This window comes from Eulemur rufifrons, chromosome 3 (genome assembly GCF_041146395.1).
Source record: "Eulemur rufifrons isolate Redbay chromosome 3, OSU_ERuf_1, whole genome shotgun sequence".
In the NCBI taxonomy this organism is placed as follows: domain Eukaryota; kingdom Metazoa; phylum Chordata; class Mammalia; order Primates; family Lemuridae; genus Eulemur; species Eulemur rufifrons.
Window position 1 is genome coordinate 23,591,236 of NC_090985.1, and position 23,995 is coordinate 23,615,230.

General features: G+C 48.7%; 2 protein-coding genes across 2 annotated transcripts in view; one reads left to right on the forward strand and one right to left on the reverse strand.

The window, feature by feature from the left end:
- The window catches only part of NIPA2 (NIPA magnesium transporter 2), a 38,559-nt gene extending 37,430 nt beyond the window's left edge, over positions 1–1,129 (forward strand). The window contains exon 9 of the mRNA XM_069466716.1: positions 802–1,129. The gene's annotated coding sequence lies outside the window, so the exon portion shown is untranslated. The remainder of the gene's footprint in view (positions 1–801) is intronic.
- The window catches only part of CYFIP1 (cytoplasmic FMR1 interacting protein 1), a 90,535-nt gene that overhangs the window by 12,059 nt on the left and 54,481 nt on the right, over positions 1–23,995 (reverse strand). Inside the window, 7 exon segments of the mRNA XM_069466709.1 lie at positions 534–624; positions 2,507–2,650; positions 7,969–8,056; positions 16,829–17,028; positions 21,647–21,766; positions 22,814–22,922; positions 23,036–23,112. Of these exon segments, the coding sequence (XP_069322810.1) occupies positions 534–624; positions 2,507–2,650; positions 7,969–8,056; positions 16,829–17,028; positions 21,647–21,766; positions 22,814–22,922; positions 23,036–23,112 (829 nt within the window).

Below are 23,995 nucleotides of genomic sequence, written 5' to 3' on the forward strand. Positions count from 1 at the left end.
CTGAGCCAGAGGGCAAGTCTGCCAGACGGACAGACAGATGGGACTGTCTGGAGGGGGAGAGGGGGAGGGGAGAAGGACCCTCTACGGCCTTCTCTGAGGCTCAGTCCCCCGTAAGCCCAGCAGGACACCGCAGTGGTGCTCTCCACACTGGCCTGGGGGGCAATTCTTCTGCAGGAGAGCTGGGGGAGGGCAGTGCCCAGAGCCCCGTCACCTCTCACTACCTGACCCTCCCTGGCTGGTCTCATCGGGCCCTCAGCTTCCTCACCAGCAAACGGTGACCCCAACACACCTGCCACACACCTGCTTCCCGGCAGTAAGATTCATTTGTTCTATCGTAAGCAATTAGACTCTGTCTGGGCATCCCTTCTCCTCCCACATGGGGAAGGTAAACCTAATCCTTTTCAATAATCTCCGACCTGAATTCCTTTACTGTGGTCTAAGGGCTGGGCTTTCCCTCCTCTCCAGGGACACGACCACAAGCTCCGAGCACGCACAGGGGGCATGCTCACACCCAGCCCAGGGCTGGTGCTTACCAGGAGAGCCATACTCGTGCCGGGGCAGGCGACAGATCTTGGGCATCACCTCCATCAGCGTCTTCACATACTGCAGGATCGTGCCTTGCAGCTGCGGGAGAGACAGCCTGCGTCAGCCACTGGCCTCCACTCTCTGGGAGGCTGTGGCTGGTCAGTGAAGTGACCAGGGCTGCAGAATCACTTTGGCTGGGCGTGGAGAGAGAGTGGCCTTCACCAGGTGTCTTTACATGACTAAATTCACGTTCTAAACCTCGACTCCGCTTTTCAGGGGCAAGCGACCCCGAGGAGTGACAGCAGAAGGGCGAGAGCTCAAGTGCCACATGTTCCCTATGGGATGCATCATCAACCTCGCAGCGCCGCAATTCTCACAGGACGGCCTCTGCTCCCCTGACGGGCTCAGTGCAGCGTCAAGACTGGCCCAAGTCATCTGCATGCTCCGCTGTGGTGAGGCCAGCAACCCCACACCTTCCAAGTTACCACGTGCGTTGGGGCAGAGTCCCCACCTGGGGGTCCTGGCAAGGCCTGGGTTGGTCCCGGTCATGGCTGTACCAAATGACCAAGCTCTTCTATATTCCAGTTAATTTTTGATCCTGACCTACATGGCCATGGATTTGCCAATGTCTCAGAATTCTATCAGCCTCTGCGCTGCATTAGGGTCAGGACCACACGATCTCCTGACCTACTGCTGGAGCAGTGGCCATCAATTCAGCTTCAAGCTTTCTCTTGGCTAGTGTGTAAAACATGGGAAACTCTAGAAAATCTGTCCTTGGCAATAAAGAAGCTTAATGAAATGGGCTCAGTTACAGAAAGATTACTAAAATATAAAAAGATTAAAGATTTTTAAAAGTTCTTCTCAGTGAATGACTGAAATTACACATAGAAAACTAAATCCCTTATAGCCTAGAAATGACATCACTCTATCTTTCCCTCCTAAAAGACCCGATGACTCTGAGGCCTCTAAGCCAATGGTGGCACGGACACCATCCCGGCCTCAGTCCAGAGTCAGACACGTGCGCGTCTGAATCCTTTGCTCACGTTCCCAACGCCACCAGCCTCCCACAAGGGAATTAACCGCTGCGCTCACTTCCACGTGCCAGGAGCCTTTGCAGGGAGGCGGCATGGAGGTGCTGGTGCACCATCGCCTCGCGGGAGCCCTCCTGCGGCCCCCGCCCCCACAGACACCCTGCAGCCTCCACACACTTGCAGCTTCTTGTGGCCAACACTTTCTCCTCCATTTCCCCCAACACTAACATTTCTCTGAAATCTGTTTTACAAAAACTGGTATTTCACAAACGGAAATGGAGTCTTCAAAGAACTGCGCCCTCCCAGACACTTGCCAACTGGAACTCAAGGCGATGGAAGCAGCAGGCCTTGCATGCTGGCCTGGCCTCTGTCGTGCCCTCCTGTGAGTCCTGGGCAAGGTGGTCCTTTGCAAGGGGGCGGGGGGGGGGTACTTCTGTATATAAAAAGCAATACAGTCCTCCCTCAGCACCCGAGGGGAATTGGTCCCACCCAAACCTGTGGATGCTCACGTCCCTGATATAAAATGGCACAGTATCTGCAAATAACCTACACACATCCTCCCACATGCACTAAATCATCTCTAGATTACTTATAATACCTAATATAATGTAAATGCTACATAAATAACTGTTGTACTGTTTTTAAAATTTTTTTCAGTAAATATTTTTGACCTGTGGATGTGGAACCCACAGATCTAGAGGGACAACTATATTCTCTTGTAAGGAAAGGAGTATTTCGGTAATTAAAAATTCTTTCTATGAATCAGTTAAAATAACATAGATCCATTCTCTTGAGTTTGGAAGGATGGGGAAGATATCTAACTATATATGCTCAGAATTGTCTGAAGCTAAATAGAACCTACTTATCTGTCAGACAGCCCAGACACAGAGAGAAGCCTGCCCCTCCTCAGTGAATTCACACCGTGTGAGGGCCATCCCTGGGACACTCACCAGGCTCTTGACGACCTTCAGCAGCTCCTCCATGACCACGGCGATGCCCTGATAGCCCAGCAGCCTGCAGATGACTTGAAAGTGTGGAGGCCCCACGAAGTTCCGGTAGCTGCCGTAAATGCTGGAGTAGGCCAGGTTCAAAGCCTGGGGAACAGGGGACAGGGTTTGCAACATGGTCCCTACGCACACATGCAGATGAAGAATCGCTGCGTGAAGATCTTTCAAACACACCCCTTTCGGTGAAGAGATCCAGTGAATGTACTTATAAAATATACAGCCCTTATTGGGGTTAGGATCATGAAACCTGTTCAACCTATTATGAAAAGCAAACTCGCTAAAATAGAAAAAGAAAACAAAACCATTTTGTATTTCAACATTTGTTGAACTGCCAATTTGACAGAAGCCGTCTTGAGGTGTGCGATGAGAAATGAACACATCTCTGAGTCTCGCCCTGCCTCCCAGGGGAGATGCCCGAGGACAGACCCTGACGGGACCGTGGGGGCTGCTGTCTCAGGGATGCACAGGGCGCTCCAGGAGCTGGGAGAGCAGCCCCCACAGGACGGAAGGGTGAGAAAGGTGGTCAGGGTGTTTCCTGTAGAAGGACACCCCTAAGCTCATCTAAGGATGTGACAACGGGAGGAACCCCTAATGTGAATGTTCGGTGCTATAAATCTCCCTCTCAGCACTTCCTTAGCTGCACATACAAATTTTGATATGCTATATATTTGCATTTCATTCAGGTCAGTTTCCCTTGCAACTTCCTCTTTGTCCCATGAATTATTTAGAAGTGTGCTAATTTCTAAGTGTTTAGAGATTTTCTTGTCCCCTTTTTGTTACTGATATCTAGGGTGAGTTCACCGTGGTCAGAGAACACCCTCTGCATGATTTCAATTCTTTTGATTTTGTCGAGGTCTGTTTTATGGCCCAGGATATAGTCTACGGTGGTGAATGTCCCGTGGGCATTTGAAGAGTCTGTATCCTGCTCTTGTGGAGCGGAGCGTTCTACACGTCAGTCAGATCCTGTTGGCTGACGGTGTCATACAGTCCTCTGCCGTTGCTGACTTGTGTCTAGTCGTTCTACCGATTACTGAGAGAGAGGAGTGAAGTCCCCAACTCTAACTGTGGTGGTGTTCACTTTTCCTTACACTTCTATCAGTTTTTGCTTCTAGGGTAGAAGCTCTGTTGTTTGGTCACAGGAGCTCCCAAATAGAGTCTGAGTCTAAACTGACCATAATATACTCCATTGACCAAGACGAACAACATTAAAGCACAGAAACCCTGCCAGGTGCCTGGCCCCTACCCAAGCCCCGCGACCCCTGCCAGACTTAACGACATACAAGGCATTGGCTCAGACACACCCCCTCCCTCCAAGCTCCACCACTGTGGCTTTCAACGCTGGGATTTTGTGTAAGATTTTTGCTTGAGAATAGGTTCAACGCTTGAAAAGAAAAACATGAAAATCATCAGTGAAATCTAATGAGCTCGTGTTACAGGCGAGGAAATTCATTCCCAGAGCTGCCCTGATTGGCTCGGGCGCAGCTGTGAGAGGAGACGTCACTCAGCAAGCGCGTGGCCCTGGCCTGCTGCCCGGCTGCCCTGTGGACCAGGCGCACCCCAAAGATGACACATCCCGGGGACAACACAGCCAGAGTAACAAACAACAGATGTGACCTAACTACTCAAGGAGGGGGAGGTTACAAATACTACGCCATCAAGTACTTAAACTTGGCAGAGGAAGCGCTCTGCACGCCCAGCCACACAGCTCAGGTCAGGAAAGACTCTGCTGCCGGGGCCTGACGCAGAGACCCCTGCCCTGTCTGACAGCGGGGGTGGGGAGAGGGCGGCCACCCTGACAGAGCTGGCTCTGGACTCACCAGCCGGCTCTGGACCCACCAGCCGTGCAACCTGGGTTCTCTAGCTTTGCCGACACTGTGTCTTCCTTCATGAATCAGGGACAATCTTACTCATCTTACAGGAAAAAGAATTCCAGGAATGTGCTCAAGAGAGTGTTTTACTGAAAGCAGGCATTCCCAAAGTGGTGAGGTTACCAAGAACCAAAAAGACAGGCCGGGCACGGTGGCTCAGGCCTATAATCCTAGCTCTCTGGGAGGCCGAGGCAGGAGGATTGCTTGAACTCAGGAGATCGAGACCAGCCTGAGCAAGAGTGAGACCTTGTCTCTACTAAAAATAGAAAAAAATTAGCCAGGTGTGGTGGCGAGCACCTTATAGTCCCAGCTACTCAGGAGGCTGAGGCAGGAGGATCTCTTGAGCCCAGGAGTTTGAGGCTGCTGTGAGCTAGGCTGACGCCACAGCACTCTAGCCTGGGTGACAGAGCAAGACTCTGTCTCAAAATAAATAAATAAATAACACTGTCATAAACAGGTCACTCAACTTCATCAATTTTATTCCCATAAGACACTAGCCCTCATTCATTGTTCATAAAGAAAGAACTAATCAGTTATTTGAACTGGATTCCTGTGTATTCCATAATCACACAGACACAAAACACTATAAATGACACTATAGCAGAATAAACGGCGTCTGATGTGCATGAGTGCTCACGAGTAGAAAGGCTATTTTGAACACACAACTCTGACATCCTATTTTGGTATTTGGCCTTTTTGTGGGGAGCGAGGAGGGTTCTCAGAAAGGCGTCATATGATATGCATAAGATGAGCAGTCAATGTCAGTGTCGTGTGTATAAAAGATCCAAACAATCTATTAATAACAAAAAATTACTGGCTTAGGTTGTAAGAATGAAAACAACACAAACATAATTTCTCAAACTGAGGCTGCAATCTGTTACAGTGACAAACTCGGGCCTGGAACTCCTGGCACTGCGCGCTCACGTCTGTGTCTTACTGGGAGCAGACAAAACGTCACCTCCCTGCATTTCTGGGGAATAAAACTGTGTCTCAAGGGCCTTTAACACGGTGATGGACGCACAGATGCGCTTTGGACCATAAGAAAGGGCACAGCAGTGCTGTCCTGGGACCGCAAAAACCACCCGCCCAGGTCTCCTCCCCGGCTGCCATCCATACAGCCTGATGCCAGCGGAGCCTCCCGGCCCGGCTCCTCCTCCCCACAAACTCTTCTCTCCTCATCAGTGCGTAACAGAAACTTATTTTGTGGTCACGCCTTAAAGAGGGATCAAAGCTTTCAGTGTCAAGCCACGCCCACAGCAAACACCTTTCAGTTCACAGAGACCCAAGAAATTTTTATCTTAGTCGCCAAACTTTCTAGTCCTATCTTGTAAAATTGCACAAAAGTTTATTTAGTTCTAAGGGAGTAAAACACTACATTTGACTTCCAGCAAGGAGGCATCAGAGCACTTATGCTAATCCTTTTTAAGAATATCCTTTTGATTTGCATATAACATTATGTCATAAAAGTCAGCCTCAACCCTTCTTCATCCCTTCCTAGGACCGTGTGAGTTAGGTGCTGGGAGCGGTGGAACTGAGTCCTCCAACCACCCACAGGGTTTCCGGAGGTGAGAAGCAGCGTCCCAGCAACTGTACCGCACACCCTGCCCGGGTGAGGCTGGGTCACTGCGTTCTTGGCACCTGGCTACCTGTCCGACGGCCTCCTGGAGGCATCAACGCAGGTACAGGAAGCCCAGAATGACACAAAGCCACTCACATCCTATGGGCTTTGAGAAGTGCCACAGGATGGAGGGTTTGAGAGGCAGCACATCTTTGACAGGCTGGTCTCAGGAATGGACAATGTCACTGTCCCAGTGTCCCCCAGGCATCAGCACCCCCCGGGACCATGTGTTGGCAAGGCTCCCAGCCCCAACACTTCTTTCTCTGTCCCTGCCCTCACGGCCCCCACAGAGAGGCAAGGCTGCCCTCTGCCAGCCTTCAATCTCAAATCTGTAAAAGAACCCACTACCTTCAAACATCAGCACCCTTATGGAGTGGCTTAAGTGCATTATATTTTTAATTGCCATCGTAGAGTTGCTAAAAGTCAGTCAACCTCTAGAAAACTAAAAAGACCATAATTTTTCAAGGCCATAATCTTTGCAGTGTCACCCTCACCCCACCCGGGTCCCTCTTCCCCAAGAGGAGTCTCATGCCCCCTTCGTCACATCCCTGCCCACGGTTCACACATATCGAAAGAGGCCCCCTCTCCTGCTCAGGGACACTCCAGTCACAATGAAAAGACCACCTGCAGCCCGCCCCTCGCTCTCACCGGAGGGTGGAGGGCATGGGCAGTGCGTGCCGATATCTGTCGCTCCACAAAACCAGCGCCCTGACTGGGGTGTCTGCCCCGTTCTAAGGTGCAAACGCCCCCACCTCGGCCAAGATCAAGCCACTCCTGCAGGGAGAGGAAGGCAGGCACCAAGGGCACTGAAAGGAGAAGCTCGCTCTCTCTGCAGAACGGGGGGCCAGAAAGGAATGCGTTAGAAACATCTTTTCTGCTCCTCCGACCCAGCTCGTGCCCTGAAGTGCCCAGTGCCCAGGTGCGGGCCTCGTGGGTCTGCAGGGCCCAGGCCCCCCCCCCCTCGTGGCTCCGGCATCCAGCAGAAGGGAAAGAAGACATCCTAAGATCGATGCTTTGCACTTGTCTCGCTTCCTTAAGTGTTCAGCTCCCCACCAGTGAGGACACTGACACGCTAGTGAGTGCTGATCCGGGACACTCCTGCCAGCAGCAAGGACGGCTGTGTCACCCTTCACAGAACCAGCTGCATGCTTTAACCTACTCCTGTCCGATGGGCAAGATAATTCTCACCCTGTCGTCATTTCGCACAGTCACGGCCGAGACCGGACATCTACTTTTATTTTTCACTATGTTTCTGTGGAGTGTCTGCTCGTTTCATCCGTCTTGTTTTTTGCTACAGGGTGATATCTTTCCCTTATTGGATCATAAGACTGCTTGAAATATTGAGACAACTAACCCTTAATGACACTCAGACCTGTCGATCCATCCTTCCCTCCTGTGGCCTTTGTCCTATCCACAGAGCCCAGACACAGCGTTCTGGGGTGTCACTCACAGCTGACGTCTAGCTCTTCTGCTGCCAGCTGTCAGCTCTCCCTGTCCTGCTGTACCCACCTTGTCCCTCAGCGCCTGCCTTCAGGCATCGCTCCTGGACAGCTGTCCCGGCCCCACCTCTTCCACACGCTTTCTTGCCTCAATGTTTTAAAACTTTTAAATCTCCCAATGATCTCATTTATTTTAGAGCCAGGATGAAGCCAGACCTGGCCAGACCCCTGCCATGAGGCCAGAGTTACCTACAAGCTAATTCTAGAGACGGTTTTGGGGGGGATTGGTTGATTAGTTTCTGTTTTAAATTACTGCTACTTTTCAGGAAGATGATAATGGAATGGAAGGAAAAAAAATAACATTTTTTACATGGCAGGATACATTTAAGTTATTGCAACTAAACTGATTTAAATTAAATTTAAAAAATGTGTTTCACTATGAACTTAAAAATCGTAACACAAACACAAGAGAGAACCTACCTTGGATCCATGCAAATACTGGGGTTGTGCATTAGGCTGCTTATCTCTTTGAAATTCCTGAGAAAATGGTAATACTGTCCGAACAAACCTAAACAAGAAAGGTTTTTTAAAAAGAAGAAAGAAAAAAACCAAATTTAATGGTAGTTCTTTAAAATTCAGAGCTTTTCAATGACCCATCTATTAAAGCTTCTTCCCAGTCAATGATATAATTATCAAATAGGGAAACTCTAACAAATCAAAAACCATAAAATGAATTAGATATATGTTCTCAGAAATATGATAAATGTACCCAAAGCTCAAGAGCCACAGCCAACAGGGAACACCTGTTATCCTTCAACCTGTAAACAGAGTTTCCCCACTCAGGGAAGGAGCCTGGTCTGTTGGTACCAGAACTGTCTCAAGCCTAACCCAATCCATGGATAACTGGTAACAACCGGGCTTTGCTGCCTTCTAGACACAGCGATGACAGTGGGGACTCTAGCCTGTGCGCAGAACAGTGACGTCCCAGTTACTCAGATCACTGGTCGGGGGTACCACGGGGGAACAAACTGAAGTATTTATGACCATACTTGTCTAGTCCAGAGACTGTGTCTTGATAATGGATTAGGGGCCACTTAAAATCAAATGCTTAAGTTTTCAAGCAGAAACAACAAACATGGCTAACACTTTCAAGTTGGAAGGTTTTTTTAAAAACATATAAAACTTTTGCAAAGAATTATAATAAAGCAAAACACATGGATCTGCTAATTATTTAACTCTAAGAACTCGATCAACTCATAATTGCACTTTAGGAAATAAAAAACGATGCATTTGTCCAAATACTACTGTCACACAAAATGTGCACGTCTGAGGGGAGCCCAGCAGCCCGCACGGCCGCAGCACTAATGCAGACAGGACGCACGGGGCAGAAGGGCAGCCACAGTCAGCTTCGCACCCACGCAGCACTGCTGCCGTACCCATCAACTGCAGGCCTCAACATCACCTAACTTAGTACCCCCGCAGAAAATTGCATGTTTCCCTCCTTGTGTGTGCTGTTTTTCAAAAGGATCCCGGATTACTGTGCTGTCAGTCAACCAGGATCCCCAGCATCCCACAACCGTCGGTGCTGGAGGGGTGTGTGTCTGTGTGTGCCCGTGTCTGTCTCTGCACGTGTCTGTCTCCGAGTGTCTATTTGTGTGTACATCTGCCTGAAAATGTGTTATCTGTGGGTGTCTGCGTGTGCGCGCACCTGTGTGCACACACCCGCTCCAGGAAGGGCATTCCATCAAGAGGCACCAATGTCGGGGTGATGCTCAGAACAGGGAACCCCATTCCCCAGAGGCTCCCAGGCACTGCTCCTGCTGTGGGACACCCCTGAGAGCATCACACCTGCAATGCTGCACCCACAAGTCGGCTTCCGTCCACCTCTGACGGGGACGGGGGCAGGAAAAGACAGCAAATTGAAAATCCCAGCACAAATCAACTGAAGGGAGCTAAGCACCACAGTGAGACACATTACTTACCTGCCCAAAGTTTTTTCTATGTCTGCGCAGAGCACAATATGTTTTCCCAAAGTAAGAATGTTTAAAATGCCTTTTAAATTTTAAAAGCAGGGCTTACTTTTGTCTATAGGTGAGATATAAAACTTTTAAAGTAATGTAATTACTCTCTATAATGTTATTAAAAATTTTAATTAATATACATAAATACATGCATTTATTCTATATGTCTCAATAATACACTTCTGCAACTTTTTCTTGGTTCATCAAATTTAGATATTTATTGATTCCTGGGTAGAAGAATTTGGCTGGTCTTTGACCCCAGTTCTGGGAGGCACCCTCTAAATCCTCAGAATGTCTGCACGACAAGAGTGACCGTTATTTACGGAGGGGCCCTGGGACCACACCTGAGTTTATACCACCCGTGTGACTAGAGGGCTGGGTTGTCAGCCTGGTGCACTTGGTGGGGAGGGGCTGGAGGCTGAGATCCGCCACGTGGCCCACGGTTCAGTCAACCCTGCCTATGTAACGAAGCCCGAATAAAAACTCTGGACACCAAAGCTCAAGTGAGCCCCAGGTTGCACTGCTCTTCAAGCATTGTCTGTCAATGCGGGGAAGGAGACACATCCCTGAGGACAGGGGAAGCTGCGCATGTGGCGCCCTCCCAGACTGCACCCTGGGTGTCCTTTGCTACAATTAACTGTAATGGTAAGAAACAGTGTGTTCAGCGAGCACTGGGAGTCTCCCATCTGTGCGGCTGGAGGAGGGCAGTCCCTGAATCTGTAGCCACCTGGTCAAAAGTGAGGGTGGCCCTGGGGACCCCAAATTTGTGGCTGATGTCTACAGTGAAAGCAGACTTTGCAGTTTGGCAAGCTCACTGCAATCCTCTAATGGGAAAACTAAAGTTTGGCACCTACATACTAAGTCCCTACTCTACACTTCTCAGCTAATTCGAGACTCAGTTTTCACTTTACTATGACCCTGATCAGTGCTGGGTCCAGGAGTGACCGTCCTTTGTGCTTATCCTGCTTGAAGTTCACTGACCTTCTTATATACATAGGTTTATAGTTTTCATCAAACTTGGAAATTTTAAGCCATTAATTTTCAAATATTCTTTTCTGCCCACCGGTAACCCCTTAGTAGGGTTCCAATTACAAGCACATCAGAACACCTGATATTGTCCCGCAGTTCAGAGGCTCGTCTCATTTTTTTCATCTTTTTTCCTCTCTGTGCTTCAGTTCAGATATTTTCCACTGTTATAATTTCAAATTCACTGAACTTTTGCAAAGTTTAATCTGATATTCAGCCCAAGTGAATTTTTCATTTCAGATACTGCATTTTTCAGCTTTAATTCATTTTGTTCTTTTATGTAACATCCATTTATCTCTGCCTTGTGTTGGTTTTCCTTTGACTCCTGAAGCATACTTACAATTGCTGTCTCAACACCCTTGTCTGCTAATTCCATCATCGCCGTCATTTCTGTTTTCTGATTGATTTTTCTCCTGGTTATGGAGGGTCACATTTCCCTGGTTCTGGCATATCTAGTAACACTTGATTGGGTTCTGGGCATGGTAATGTCATGTTGTTGAGCGTCTTGACTTTATTACTGTCTTTTTAGAGTACTGAGGTATTTTGCAGGGGCAGGCAATTAAGTTACTTGTGAATCAGATGGATCCTTTCACGAGCTGTTTTTGGCATGTCTAGGGGTAGGTAAAATATTCGATACCCTGGAGGTGGTTTAGCCCTACTACTATGGCAAGACCCTTCTGGCACCTCTATCGCATGCCTGGGTGTTCAGTGGGGTTTTTCTATTCTTACTGGTTGGAACCCAGATGACTCCTGGCCCTCTGTGAGCTCTGGGAATTTCTCAGCTTACAGCTGCCAGCACAGGTACAACTGAGGGTCGCCTGTGGTCTATGTCGGCGTCAGGGGCTGTTTTTCTGCGAAGCTCCTTCCTCTCCAGTACTCCACCCTGCAAATTCCAGTTGTCTCAGCTTCCCCAAATTCCAATCTCTTTCCTCTACTACATAAGACCTCTAAAGTTGTACATGGACTGTCTCTGTACTTGGTCCAGAAAGTAATTCCATGCAGAAAGCCGGGGAGATCACAGGGCTCATCTCATTTGATTCCTTTGTCCAATCCTCAAAACCAGTTGATTCATCTATTTTGTCCTGTTTTTCACTTGTTCAAGAAAGAATAAATCCAGACCCTGTTACTGCATCATCCCAAATAACTTTTAAACACAGTATTTTGACTATATACTCTCAGCCTAAAGACAAAAAAAATTGAAAACAAATACTGAACCGTGGTTGGCAGGTTTATGTTTTACAGTGGTAAGGGTAAGCAATTCTGAAACTACTTTTTGTGTTTTCTAGAAAATGAGAAAACTGTGAACAATTTAGCAAATGAATATACTAATGATAATGAAACAAGCATTCTCAGTGCTTAAGAAAGTTGGAAAAATGGAAAGAGAGAAGACTAGAATGAACTCTGCAGTGATGAATCTGAACTGGAGATAGTATCAACTCATGGTTTTAACATACAAATAGCAATACAGAAATACACACACACACGCACACACAATGTTTGAACTGTGTCTCCAAAAAAGACACGCTGAAATCCCCACCCCTGGTACCTCAGAATGTGAATTTATATGGAAAGAGGGTCACTGCGGCTGTAATTCGCTAAGATGAGGTCACACTAGAGTAGTAGGATAGGCCCTTAATCCAGTATGACCGGTGTCCTTACAAGAAGAGAAGAAGAGACACAGGGTCAGACACACAGGGAGAACATCAAGTGAAGACAGAGACAGAGACTGGAGCGACGCAGCTGCAATCCAGGCAACACCAGGGGCTCATGGCTACCTCCAGGTGCTAGGAAGAGGCAAGAAAGGATGTACCGAGAGCCTCAAAGGGGGCGTGGCCTGCTGACACCTTGATCTCAGACTTCTGGCCTCCAGAACTGTACGAGAATAAACTTCTGTTGTTTTAAGCCACCCAGTGTGTGGTGCTTTGCTATGGCTGCCCCAGCAAACCAATCCAGTGTAGTGCAAGTATTTCCTAGCTCTGACCACCAAAAGGGTCTAGAAACAGCGACACCTCAGTGGCAATGAGCACACCTATGCCCAGACTTAGTTCTTAAATATCATTGTCCTCTAAAGGGAATCCTTGGAGAAATGACAGATCCCAAGGATCGAGGGGAGGAATGCAAGACGGGCCTGGAACATCTCAGGGTGCAGAAGCCAAGGCGGTGAGGAAAGAATGATGGCGACGGGCCAAAGGAGACAGGACCCCACCCAGGGGCGGCCCTGCCCCAACTGGGCTGATCTGAGCCTCAAAAGTTAACTAACAATAGTAACAGATTATAGCCCTGAGTTAGAATCCCTGAGTCCTTACTGATAATAAACAAACAAGCAAACAATAAATAAATGCTAACACGTCCAGCGGGATGCCAACTAACATCTGTAGAGGGAAGGAAGGAATTGTAAACCGCCACTGTGGCACCGATCTGGGCAAGAATCAACAGATGCTAAAACGAATGGGTCAAATTTGAAAGAGAAACAGTTTATTTACATAATCTCAAATTACCTCCCTACAAATTACTGATAAATTTCAAACAGAAAAACAGTCACTCGACAGTGGAGACACCTGGCAGCCAGCACAGGAACCCAGGGACCGAAGTCACCGTGAGCAGTGATGAGGTGAGATGCAGTCCCTGGTGATGAGGTGAGATGCAGTCCCTGGCTCCACGCTCGTCACAGAGGGGACTCGCACCCCTGCCTGTGGTCTTTTGTCAGAGGGGCCCGACTAGTGCCGAGGAAACTCCATTCGCCGGCTTCTTTCCACAGCTACAGCACTGTCACACATTTATCAGCCGCACAGGTTAAATTCCAGTCACGGACCACCCAGGGCCACCAGGGAAACTCTTTAATTGGAAATAAGGAGCTAGGCTAAGCAACAAGCAAAGTTCTGGCCTGTCTCAAGCAGCTCTCAGAAAATCTTCCGGCGTGGAATTAAAATCCTGGGTGGCATGATTTTGTGTGTCTTCTCGGGTTTCAAAGTGCAGTTTGTTTACACAAAATCCTGCTTTAAAATGGCCTTTCCAGACATTTAACCTTTAACGTTTCCACTGGAAGACTTGTGAAAAATATGGATGTAATGGCTTGTACCAATACAAAGGAAGGTGGAGGTCGCCAGGGTAAACCAGAGCTCTTCTGGAGGGGGGAATGCCCCTTGACAAGCTAGGACACCTCAGGTGTCCCCGGGACCCCAGGCAGCTCAGGTCACTGCACGCTGGCCCCTGCCCAAGAGGTGTGCCCTGAGACAGCAACTCTGGGTCTCCTGGAGAGTGACACGCGTTGAAACTGTGTTCCGGGTAAGACCAAAGCAGCCTGCATGGAGAGCACCCAATGTGTCCAGGAGCCTCCTGCTGCCCAAGGTGGGGGCGGGTGCAGCCGTCCAGGTATGAGGCTCCAGCACACGGGGCCCTGGGAGCAGCCACCAGGTGCATCGTGCCAGTCTGCGAACAGGAGCATGCACCACACCTTGTGGGGCTGTGGGGAAACACGTGATCACGGAAACAAGCGCCTTGCTGTCCCCTCCCTTCAGCTGTGATGCAAGTGCAGACTCAGGATGGAGAGCCAAGTGCTGCCCGACAAGGCCCGGGGATCCGTGATATGAGTACAGGAGCAGCAGGAGAGGCAGGCTGAGGGCTTGTCCTGGGCAGCTAGTTCCAGTGCAGCAGGGCGGGGCAGGGCGGCACGGTGTCCTTCTCCACGCCTCACCTCACGGTGGGCAGGGCTCTCAACCCGGGAGACCCTGGCACCGTCTGGAGAGTGTCACAACTGGGCTGCAGGGAGGTGCCTCTGGCCGAGAGCAGTGGGCAGTGCCGCGCTGGGACTGCAGGGAGGGGCGGCAAAAGCTGCCAAGAGGCTTCCTGCGAGCAGAACACATGATGTGCAGCTCTGTCTCCAGGAAAGCCCGAGTCACACCAGGGGCCTACAACCTGCCCCTGAAAGAAATGGGGAGAGGAAACCCTTCGCAGCTTCCTCCACTGATGACGCACGGAGCTGTGTCTCCACTGCTGGGGACCACACACAACTCTAGCGCACCAGCCACCTTTGCTGTCAAGGTTGTTTTCAGTGTTCCGGTACTGGAGCCACTTGCACCAGGCCAGGCGGAGGAGTCGCACACCCAGGTGGTGCTCGGACAGCTGGACTGAGCTGCAGCGAGGGGCAGCACAGCACAGCCAGGCTGTATGTGTCCCTGACACCTCCAGAGACAGCCTTGTCATCCCTTCTGGAGAACACACATGAGCACAGTCACCACGAGAAATGAGAGTGAAGTAATGACACAGCATTACGGGCTGGATGGTGTCCACCCTGCCACACGACACCACAGCTCCATCCAATGCCCGACGCTGCACATGGCATCAGGCAACAGCCTGGGAGGAAGGCGCCTGGCGCAGACACCAGCTCGTGGGTGCTGGGAGGCAATTCAGGCAGGAGCTGCCACCCCATGAAGTAGCCCTTACTAACACCCCGTGGCTGTGGACCCCGGATGACCCACGGACATGCAGAGAAAAGCACGGCTGGGAAAAGTCCCTTCTTCACCCGAGGGAGAGAAGGGCAGTCGACACTATGTGACCAGACACCCTCAGAGAGTAGCACAGGTTGTTTTTGAGCCTAATTCTCCCAGAAGGTGTCACTGAGATCAGGAATATCACGCTATGGCAGTCTACCCACGCAGGTGGCTCTCATGTGGGTGATCATTCTGTCCCTTGGGAACCACCACCACCAACCTAAACAAAGAGGATCCTGCGAACATCAGGCATGACGCGAAGGCGTTTCCAGAAAGCAGCCCAGGCAAGCGTGTATCCCCACTAGCACAGAACTACCCTCACGACGGAACACGAGCAAAGCGAACGTGTGCGCAACCAACACGCCTGCTAACCTAATTTTTACAAAACACAAAAAGCACATGTGTATTTGACTGCATGGCAAGAACTCTAGAAGGCAGATACATTTTTATAAGAGAAACTTCTGGGGCTTTCACTAATTCTTTCCTCATCTATGTATCTATGACTTCTAATTTTCCTACATTATGGTGCATTATTTGTGCAATAAAAATATTTTTTCAATTAATTCAGAAAAATGGATAAAGATGAGTTAGGGATGAACAGTCTTTAAAGTCTGGTTTCTGTGGACCACGCCCAGCCAGTCCCAGGAGGCCACCTGAGTCGGGGAAGCCGACCTGGGCCCCTCTGCCCGCAGCCTGGTGCCCACGGCTGCGTCCCGGCCTCCCCTGCCCAAGGAAAGGTATCAGCCGCTGGGCCGTCAGAAGAGCTGCCTGGCAGATGACATGCACAGCCCCACACACCTGTGGCCATGCTTCCCCATGGGAAATGCAGCCCCAACACCCTGAACAGACCAGGCAGCAACATCAGGCCATGGGACAGTCCCTTCTCTCCTCAGCTGCTGAAGCTCGGCACTCCCCTCTCTCGTGACACAAACTCTGCCTGAAAGTCAGCAGCAACTCAGCCCATACACAGTGGGCTGTTAAGATCCAGTAGCAAAGCAAAAGCGCTTACTTTTAACAGCACTCCTAACACACATACAAGCTCCTCCGCCACCTCTGGAGGGGCTCAGTAGGCCCCTTTGTTTGGGGCCCCCTTCACCCCTGGGCTGTTGGTGTGTGTGGGAAGGCCTGGTGTGCAACATGCATGCAGACATATGTCCCTGGCATGTGCAGACACCGTGCTGGAGCTGAGCTCAGCGCAGAGATCACGAACCTCAGCCAGACAGGCCCCGTGTGCGGAGGCCCAGGCAGGGCGGTGCCGAGACTCAGGCTGTAGCACGAGGCTAAACCACATGGGACCACTGGTATCAGCCCTTTCACCCGCCACAGTACTAGGATGGGAGGTAGGTGGGAGGGTGGCTCTCACACACCCCAACATCCCAGCGTGGAAACATGAGGAGCAGAGTCACCACCCCCACTCCAAAACAGGCAGACCTAGAGTCGGTGGGTGCAGCCCCAGCAGCCCCCCCCATGTGCACCACAAGATTCTGTGCTGAGCCACAGCAAGTGCCCTGCGTAGGAACGGTGGCTCCCCTGCTCGGCTCCCGTCCTGGCCCAGCCACTCCATCTCCACGTGCAGGGCCATGACTGCCTGCCCGAGGGCTGGCCTGGGGCTGCACCTGCTAACAAAGAGACCGCGGGACCCTGAGTACTCTGCATGTGGGAAATAATGGGGAGCAGGAGGAGGCGGGGCACAATGATCCAGCAGGCCGGTGGCAGCCTGAGGGAGCAGGTCACTGAGCCCCTCCTGCACGGATGCTCCTTGGCAGGGGCACCCAGAAACACCTGTGGGGCGGGCATGCTCACCGGTTGGTGGAGCCGTTGTAGCAGTAGTTGGGCAGGAAGTCATAGTTGAGCTCCCAGAAGACGTGGAGCGTGATTCTCCCGTAGGGCGCGGACACGTTGTGGTTGGCCTCCCGGAACATGGCATCAAAGCTGTCCAGCGTCAGGTACCGGCTCAGCAGCTTATGGGTCATGCGGTTGATTTCTAAGAGGCCGTCCAGCTCCTATGGGGCCACAAAGACAGGGTGTGGGGACAGAGCTGGGCTAGGCAGGAAGGAGCACCTCCATCTGATCCCCATCCAGGCCTCGCGGTCCTGGCGGGGCTGCACCGAGGTGGCCGCCAGGGAGGGTGAGCTCTGGCAGGCGATGTGAGCTTGCCTCCCATCGTGCCCTCCACACAGTCCTGAAGCGCTCCTTCCTTTCTGCAGTTGCCCCCACGGGCCACTGTCCCTTCTCTACTGCAGTCACCTCCAGCCCCCACACAGGGCAGAGTCCCCAGGTCGCCTCCTAGCACACCATTCGAGTCTGCAGCGCAGCACAGCTGGCAGCCACGCTTCCTCAGGTGTCAGGCTAGGTCAGCTTTCCCAGGATTTATTTAAAAGCACATTCTTGGCCACGCGTGGTGGCTCACGCCTGTAATCCTAGCACTCTGGGAGGCTGAGGCCAGAGGATCACTCGAGGTCAGGAGTTCGAGACCAGCCTGAGCAAGAGCGAGACCCCGTCTCTACTAAAATAAAATAAAATAAAATAAATAGAAAGAAATTATCTGGACAACTAAAAATATATAGAAAAAATTAGCCAGGCATGGTGGCGCATGCCTGTAGTCCCAGCTACTAGGGAGGCTGAGGCAGAAGGATCGCTTAAGCCCAGGAGTTTGAGGTTGCTGTGAGCTAGGCTGACACCACGGCACTCTAGCCCGGGCAACAGGGTGAGACTCTGTCTCCAAAAAAATAAATAAATAAAATAAATTCTCACGAGCCCTGCAAACCCTCACACTGCCTGCCCACGAAACTCGCCCCGTCTGTGCTGTCCAAGGCGGCAGCTGGTGCTGGGAACACAGCTGCTCCCACCTGAGTCGTGCCGAGTGTGGCACACGCCAGACCTCCAACTCAGCATGAGAGACGGCGCCTCAAATCTCTCTAAATAACACTGCCATACACATAAAACATTGAACTGGTTATTTGGGAATATATGTGGTTATTAAAACATATTACTATTAATAAAAATAATCCCACCTGTTTCTTTTTCCTTTTCTAATATGACTATGAGTAAATTTCAAATTATGGATCTGGCTTGCATTACACATTGCTATCGAACAGCACCGGTCTGGGTCAGAGCCTCAAACAAGGGTTTTAATCAAAATCATATTTGGCCAGTAACAGTCAAAACACCAAGGCCCTCTACCAAACCATCATTGTGAAGAAAGGCAGCCCCGAGTCTCTGAGGCCCAGCCTGTTTGGTTCTGGGGAAGAACTTGAAGAGCCCCGATGCCCGGCAGAGAGGTGTTCCCAAGGCCAGCATTCCCCCCACTCGTGCCCGACGCCCACCCTGACTTCTGGCTGAAGTTTATTCTCCAGTAAAGAACAATCTTCCCTGAGACCTTGCACGTTCATTACCATCTGTGTTCAGCCTTTATTCTCAGATCAATTTGGCTGCTACAAAATCCTTGCTCACACTTCCTTTCCTCTGCTCTGGCAAAGGGCTAAGGAAACTGGATCTTCTTTTCCTGACTGCTCTGCTCAGACAGCCAAAGGAATTTTTCTTCTCCTTAAAGTCCAATCCTTTTACTGCAATATTTCTTGGTGTTGGCCAGTTTGGGTCAATTTTCCTAGGGTAAATGATACATGCTTTCAATATACACTTTCAAGTTTTATTTTATCAATGTTTTCTTGAAAAACAAATTTTAATCTTTGTTCCATTCAGTTGCCTTGGTTTTCTCCTTCAGGGACCTCTATGATACATATGTTAGATCTTTGTTTTCTATCTTCCATATCAACTTCTCTCAAATCCTTTTTCTCTGTTTTAATTTCTTCTTGATTTTAAAAATGTTCCTTTCATTTTATTTCTCTTTAAGTCATCATCCATTATGTTCTTTCTGGTGTAGTCTTCATTTATTGAAACAAATTTTTCTTTAGTTTTTAATTCTTTCATCAGTTCCATCAACTCTCTTTTCAAAGCTTCCTTTTCTGCCATTATCATACTTCTAGATTTTTAAAAATTCTGAGTTATGTTATTCTTTCATAGCAACTACCACTTTCTTAATTTCTTTTATCTCACTTTGAAAGATTAGGTTATGGTTTTCCTACGTTTTCCGGACATCTTTCTGGCGTGCTCTCGTTGGCTGCAGAGACACTATTGTGCATTTACAGTCTCTTTTTTGCATAACGCATCTGAACAGGACTGGACCATGATCCTCATCTATGCTCAACTGCCAAATGAAAAAAGCCCTCTCACGCTTTGGGGGCGGCAGGGGCTGGCCAGGGCCAGTAACAACAACGGCTCCTGCTTTCTGGGATCTGTCTTTCCTGCTCCCCTCCCCTAACTCTGCCCGTACTCTTCTTCGCCCCAAAACCCCTAACCATAACCAGCCTGTATGGCAGCCCCAGCAGCTTTTCCCATGCGCACCTCTCTCTCAGAAGGGGATTTTGATTCATTCAAATCTGGAGTTTGCAGGGCGAACTGTTCTAGCCCCATCAAACCTTCTCTCATCTCAGTATCCTTGAGGAGCTCTGTGGAAGTTATTCTCCACAGGCCATGAACGCCAGGAGCTAGAGCCATCAATCCAGGGTCCCCAAAGTCGATGGGGCAAAGTCGCAGGTAGCACAGCCAAAGTGTGTTCAAACGGCTTCACCCACAGAGATCTTAGTATTGGCTAATGGATCGTGGTATCCCCAGGGCTGGAATGACAATGAGCCTTTGAAAGTCTTTTTTTTTTTTTTTTCTTTTTTTGACAGAGTCTCGCTCTGTTGCCCGGGCTAGAGTGCCGTGGCGTCGGCCTAGCTCACAGCAACCTCAAACTCCTGGGCTCAAGGGATCCTCCTGTCTTAGCCTCCCGAGTAGCTGGGACTACAGGCATGCGCCACCATGCTCGGCTAATTTTTTCTATATATATTTTTAGTTGGCCAGATAATTTCTTTCTATATTTTTAGTAGAGACGGGGTCTCACTCTTGCTCAGGCTGGTCTCGAACTCCTGACCTCGAGCGATCCACCCACCTCAGCCTCCCAGAGTGCTAGGATTACAGGTGTGAGCCACCGCGCCTGGCCCAAAAGTCTTATTTGATCTGGATAAAGGGGAAAACGAGTTCTAGGTCAACTGAACACAAGCATGACTTGAATCATCACGAAGGAAATCTCTGCTCTTCAACCAGTTCCCAGCCCCAGAGCTCCATGGATGAAGGGGGGGAAGGCTCTTCTGACACTATCAAAAACGCACAATGTAAATTCTCCTCCTACACTCCCCCAATGGAAATGGACACGCAGCCACTTATCACAGTGACCCACCAGTCCGTTCAGGACTACTAGACCCTGGCTCTGAATTGACATCAATTCCTGAAGATTCAAAGATACTGTGGTCCAGAGCCAGTGGAGGCCCAGGGATCAGTGGAGCTGGGGAAAAGCAATTGCGGTTTTAGCATTGTTGAAATTTGCCATTTGATATTGGAATACATTCTTAAATAAACGTGGTTATGTTATACATCATTTTAATGCACAGTTCTTGCTTTACGTTTTTTGCTAATGACTTAGTACTTGCTGTTTATTTTATATTTATTTTAGACTATGGAAATGATGTTGGACAAATAGCAAATTTGAGCAATTTTTTATTCACATTCAAAATGGGTCATATAAAGCAGCAGAGACAACTCGCAACGTCAACAACACATTTGGCCCAGGAACTGCTAACGAACATACAGTGCAGCGTTGGTTCAAGAAGTTTTGCAAAGGAGAATAGAGCCTTGAAGATGAGGAGCGCAGTGGGGGCCATCGGAAGTTGACAATGACCAACTGAGAGCAATCATCAGAACTGATCCTCTTACAACTACACAAGAAATTGCCAAACTACTGAAGGTTGACCACTCTATCATTGGGCATTTGAAGGAAACTGGAAAGGTGAAAAAGCCTGATAAGTGGGTGCCTCATGCGCTAACCGAAAAACCAAAAAAATTCATTGTTTTGAAGTGTCATCTTCTCTTCTTGTACAAAACAACAAACCATTTCTTGATTGGATTGTGATATGCGATGAAAAGTGGATTTTATACAACCAATGACCAGCTCAGTGGTTGGACCGAGAAGCAGCTCCAAAGCACTTCCCAAAGCCAAACTTGCACCAAAAAAAGGTCATGGTCACTGTTTGTTGGTCTGCTGTGGGTCTGATCCACTACGGCTTTTTCAATCCAGGCGAAACCATTATGTCTGAGAAGTATGCCCAGCAAATCGATGAGATGCTTATTCCTAATTTACTCATTACCCTTCATTTGTATGGAGTTTGTAGATTTCTTTGTAAAAATTTTATCGTGCTATGTTCATTTCCAAAAATGTACATCTTTTTGAGATTGTGATAAAAAGTTAAAAATTTTTATCTATTAGCTCATTACTACTAAAATGTAAGCATGTTAAGTACTCTGCTATCTTTTGCTATCGTTAGGTATAATTTATTCAAGATTGGTATTATTTGTTCTTTGAAGTCAATTTAGAATTGTGAATACTAAGAATAGATGTTAAAGAAGAGACTCAGAATACGCCAAGTTCAATTAGTGCACATCTTTTATTATCTATACAAGAATTGGACCTACCATTAGTTCAATTTATCAATAAGGACAAGTAAAATTAGTTCCAGTACTTACAACTATTGATGTCAAGTCTTCACTTTCGAACCGTCCAATGGCCAGTTCCAGGGACTTATACATGGCTGCTGAGACCCGCTGAGTGATCAGACGATTGAGGTCTATCGACCTGCCCAGGAGCTGGGGGGAGGCAAGAGGGAGGATGGCAGGGAAAGAGTGAACTCAAAACTTATGAACAACAAAAGCCAAATGAACAAGCAAAAAAATAAAAAATATTAAAAAAAAAACAACCCAGAATCCTATTTCAACAGACAAAATTTATTTGTAGAAAGATATGGCAGAAATTCAAACATTTCAGATGAAAGAGTGTGTGTGTGTGTGTGTGTGTGTGTGTGTGTGAAATAACTCTCCTTAAGTATTTACCCTACTCTCCTGGAGCTGAAATTCTATAAGTCAAAGCCATAAAGCACTTTAGCAGTGTCATTTGCATTGAATTTGCAATTAAATCATGGGCTGAAACCCCAAGCCTCCCCAGAGGCCCTGGAGAATCTGGGTCTGTCAACAATCACACCCTTTATAACAGTGTCCAGGACCAGCCACCCACCACATAGGGTGGCCTGGGTGTGTCTGATTTCGCACATGTGTTACAATGACAAATAAAACTACTCCATCTCTACTTTAGAGTCCTAAGAACACATGTATACCTATCATTTCAATAACATAAAAATATTGCAAAGCCCTTGTGAGAAAAGCCTCCCAAAATGTGCATGGTCGTTATCTGTAGATAGAAAATAGAATTAAATGAAACTCTCTCTACAGTTTTCAATATTTTCCTTTTTTGTTTTTTTGTTTTTTTTTTTGGTGATTATATAGTGTTTTAAAAAATAACACACTGGGTCTCTGACACTCCGAGCCGAGGAGTGCTGCTCACCTTCATTCTTTCTAAGCTCTGGCTTCTGGGCTCCCAGAGAAGGGCCAACCCCTCTGGGCCACACACCTGCCCCAGGAGCCCAGGCAGGGCAGGTGCAGAGTGCTCAGGGTCTCCCTGTGTGTGTTTGAGGTTACCAAATAGAAACTGTTTGTCTTTAAAAGCTTAACACTTTTATAAGGACACTCACACAGTCACTTAACATACTGATACCTGTTAAAACCTACTCGGCCATAAGAAAATCCCAACATTTTCGAGGCGTGCTCCATGTGCAGCACACCTGGGAGGGCCCGACGCACCTGCACGTGTCTCTGCTTCAGCAGCGTCTCGTAGCGGTTGGAGGGTGGGAGGTGGATCGTGGCTCCCTGGTTCTTGCATTCCGATCGTAACCGTTTATCGAGAAGCAAACTAGTACAGAAGGAAGACAGGACGTTTTTCACACATTGTAAGTTTTAACAGAAACATCAGATTGAATTATCCAACATTTTGTTTCAAAATCACACACAGACACTCATACTCACCTTCCTGCCATAACCTTATAATATGCAAATATCTGGTCTGCTAGCTTGTAAACAAATTGGTCAAAACATAGATTCACCTGAAGACAAAGAAAGTACACGTTAGAGATTGTGTCCCTAAACCAAGACTAAATAACACAACTTGAAAAACAATCTTTTGCTAAGGCAGCTAACTGAGGCCCTTATGAGAAAAAAGAAACTAGAAACTATTTCACTGTCCGACAACAGCACAGTAAGTTACCGTGTGGCCAGGAGTGATCACGACACAGCCATTGAAAATTATGCCAGAACCACTCTTACTAAAGGAGAAAAATGTTCCTACTCCTTTAAATTCAAGGGAATATGAAAAGGTCTCCCCTCACCATGTGCTCCAGGTGGCTAACATGCACTGCATCTGGGTCCCCACCAAGGGGCAGCTCCTGCCGCCAGCTGTGCCTCCCAGGAGCCACCGCCAGAGCACCTCCCAGGCTTCCCCTGGAGCAGGGCAGGCTGTTCAGGGTGCTCTGGGTACAAGGTCGGTCAGCAGACACCCTCAAAACCCAGACTCCTGCTTGCAGATGGGGCTGGCATGTCAGCCCTCCGTGAGGACACCTGTGCCCAGAGGCAGACAGGACCCGGGACCCAGGGGCCTGGCAGACAGAGACAGGAGGGATGTCTCTGCCTCCACCCGCCCTGTATTGTCCAGGGACCCATGAGACCTCCCTGAGGAACTTCTTTTGGGGGGGGGGTCTTCGTGAGGGGGTGGAGGAGGCCCAGATCCACGAAGCAATTTGTTGAGGTTAAATTCTCTTGTATCCTAGAGAATACAGTTTCTCTCCTCAGCTGTGCGTACACTGACCTGAGAATTCCATCTGTGGGAATTTGGCCTCAAGAAATAATCCAATGCAAATAAAAAATGATGTGTCAGGAAGAACATCAAAGTACTATTTATAGTAACCAAAACCAAAAAACTAGAGACATAAT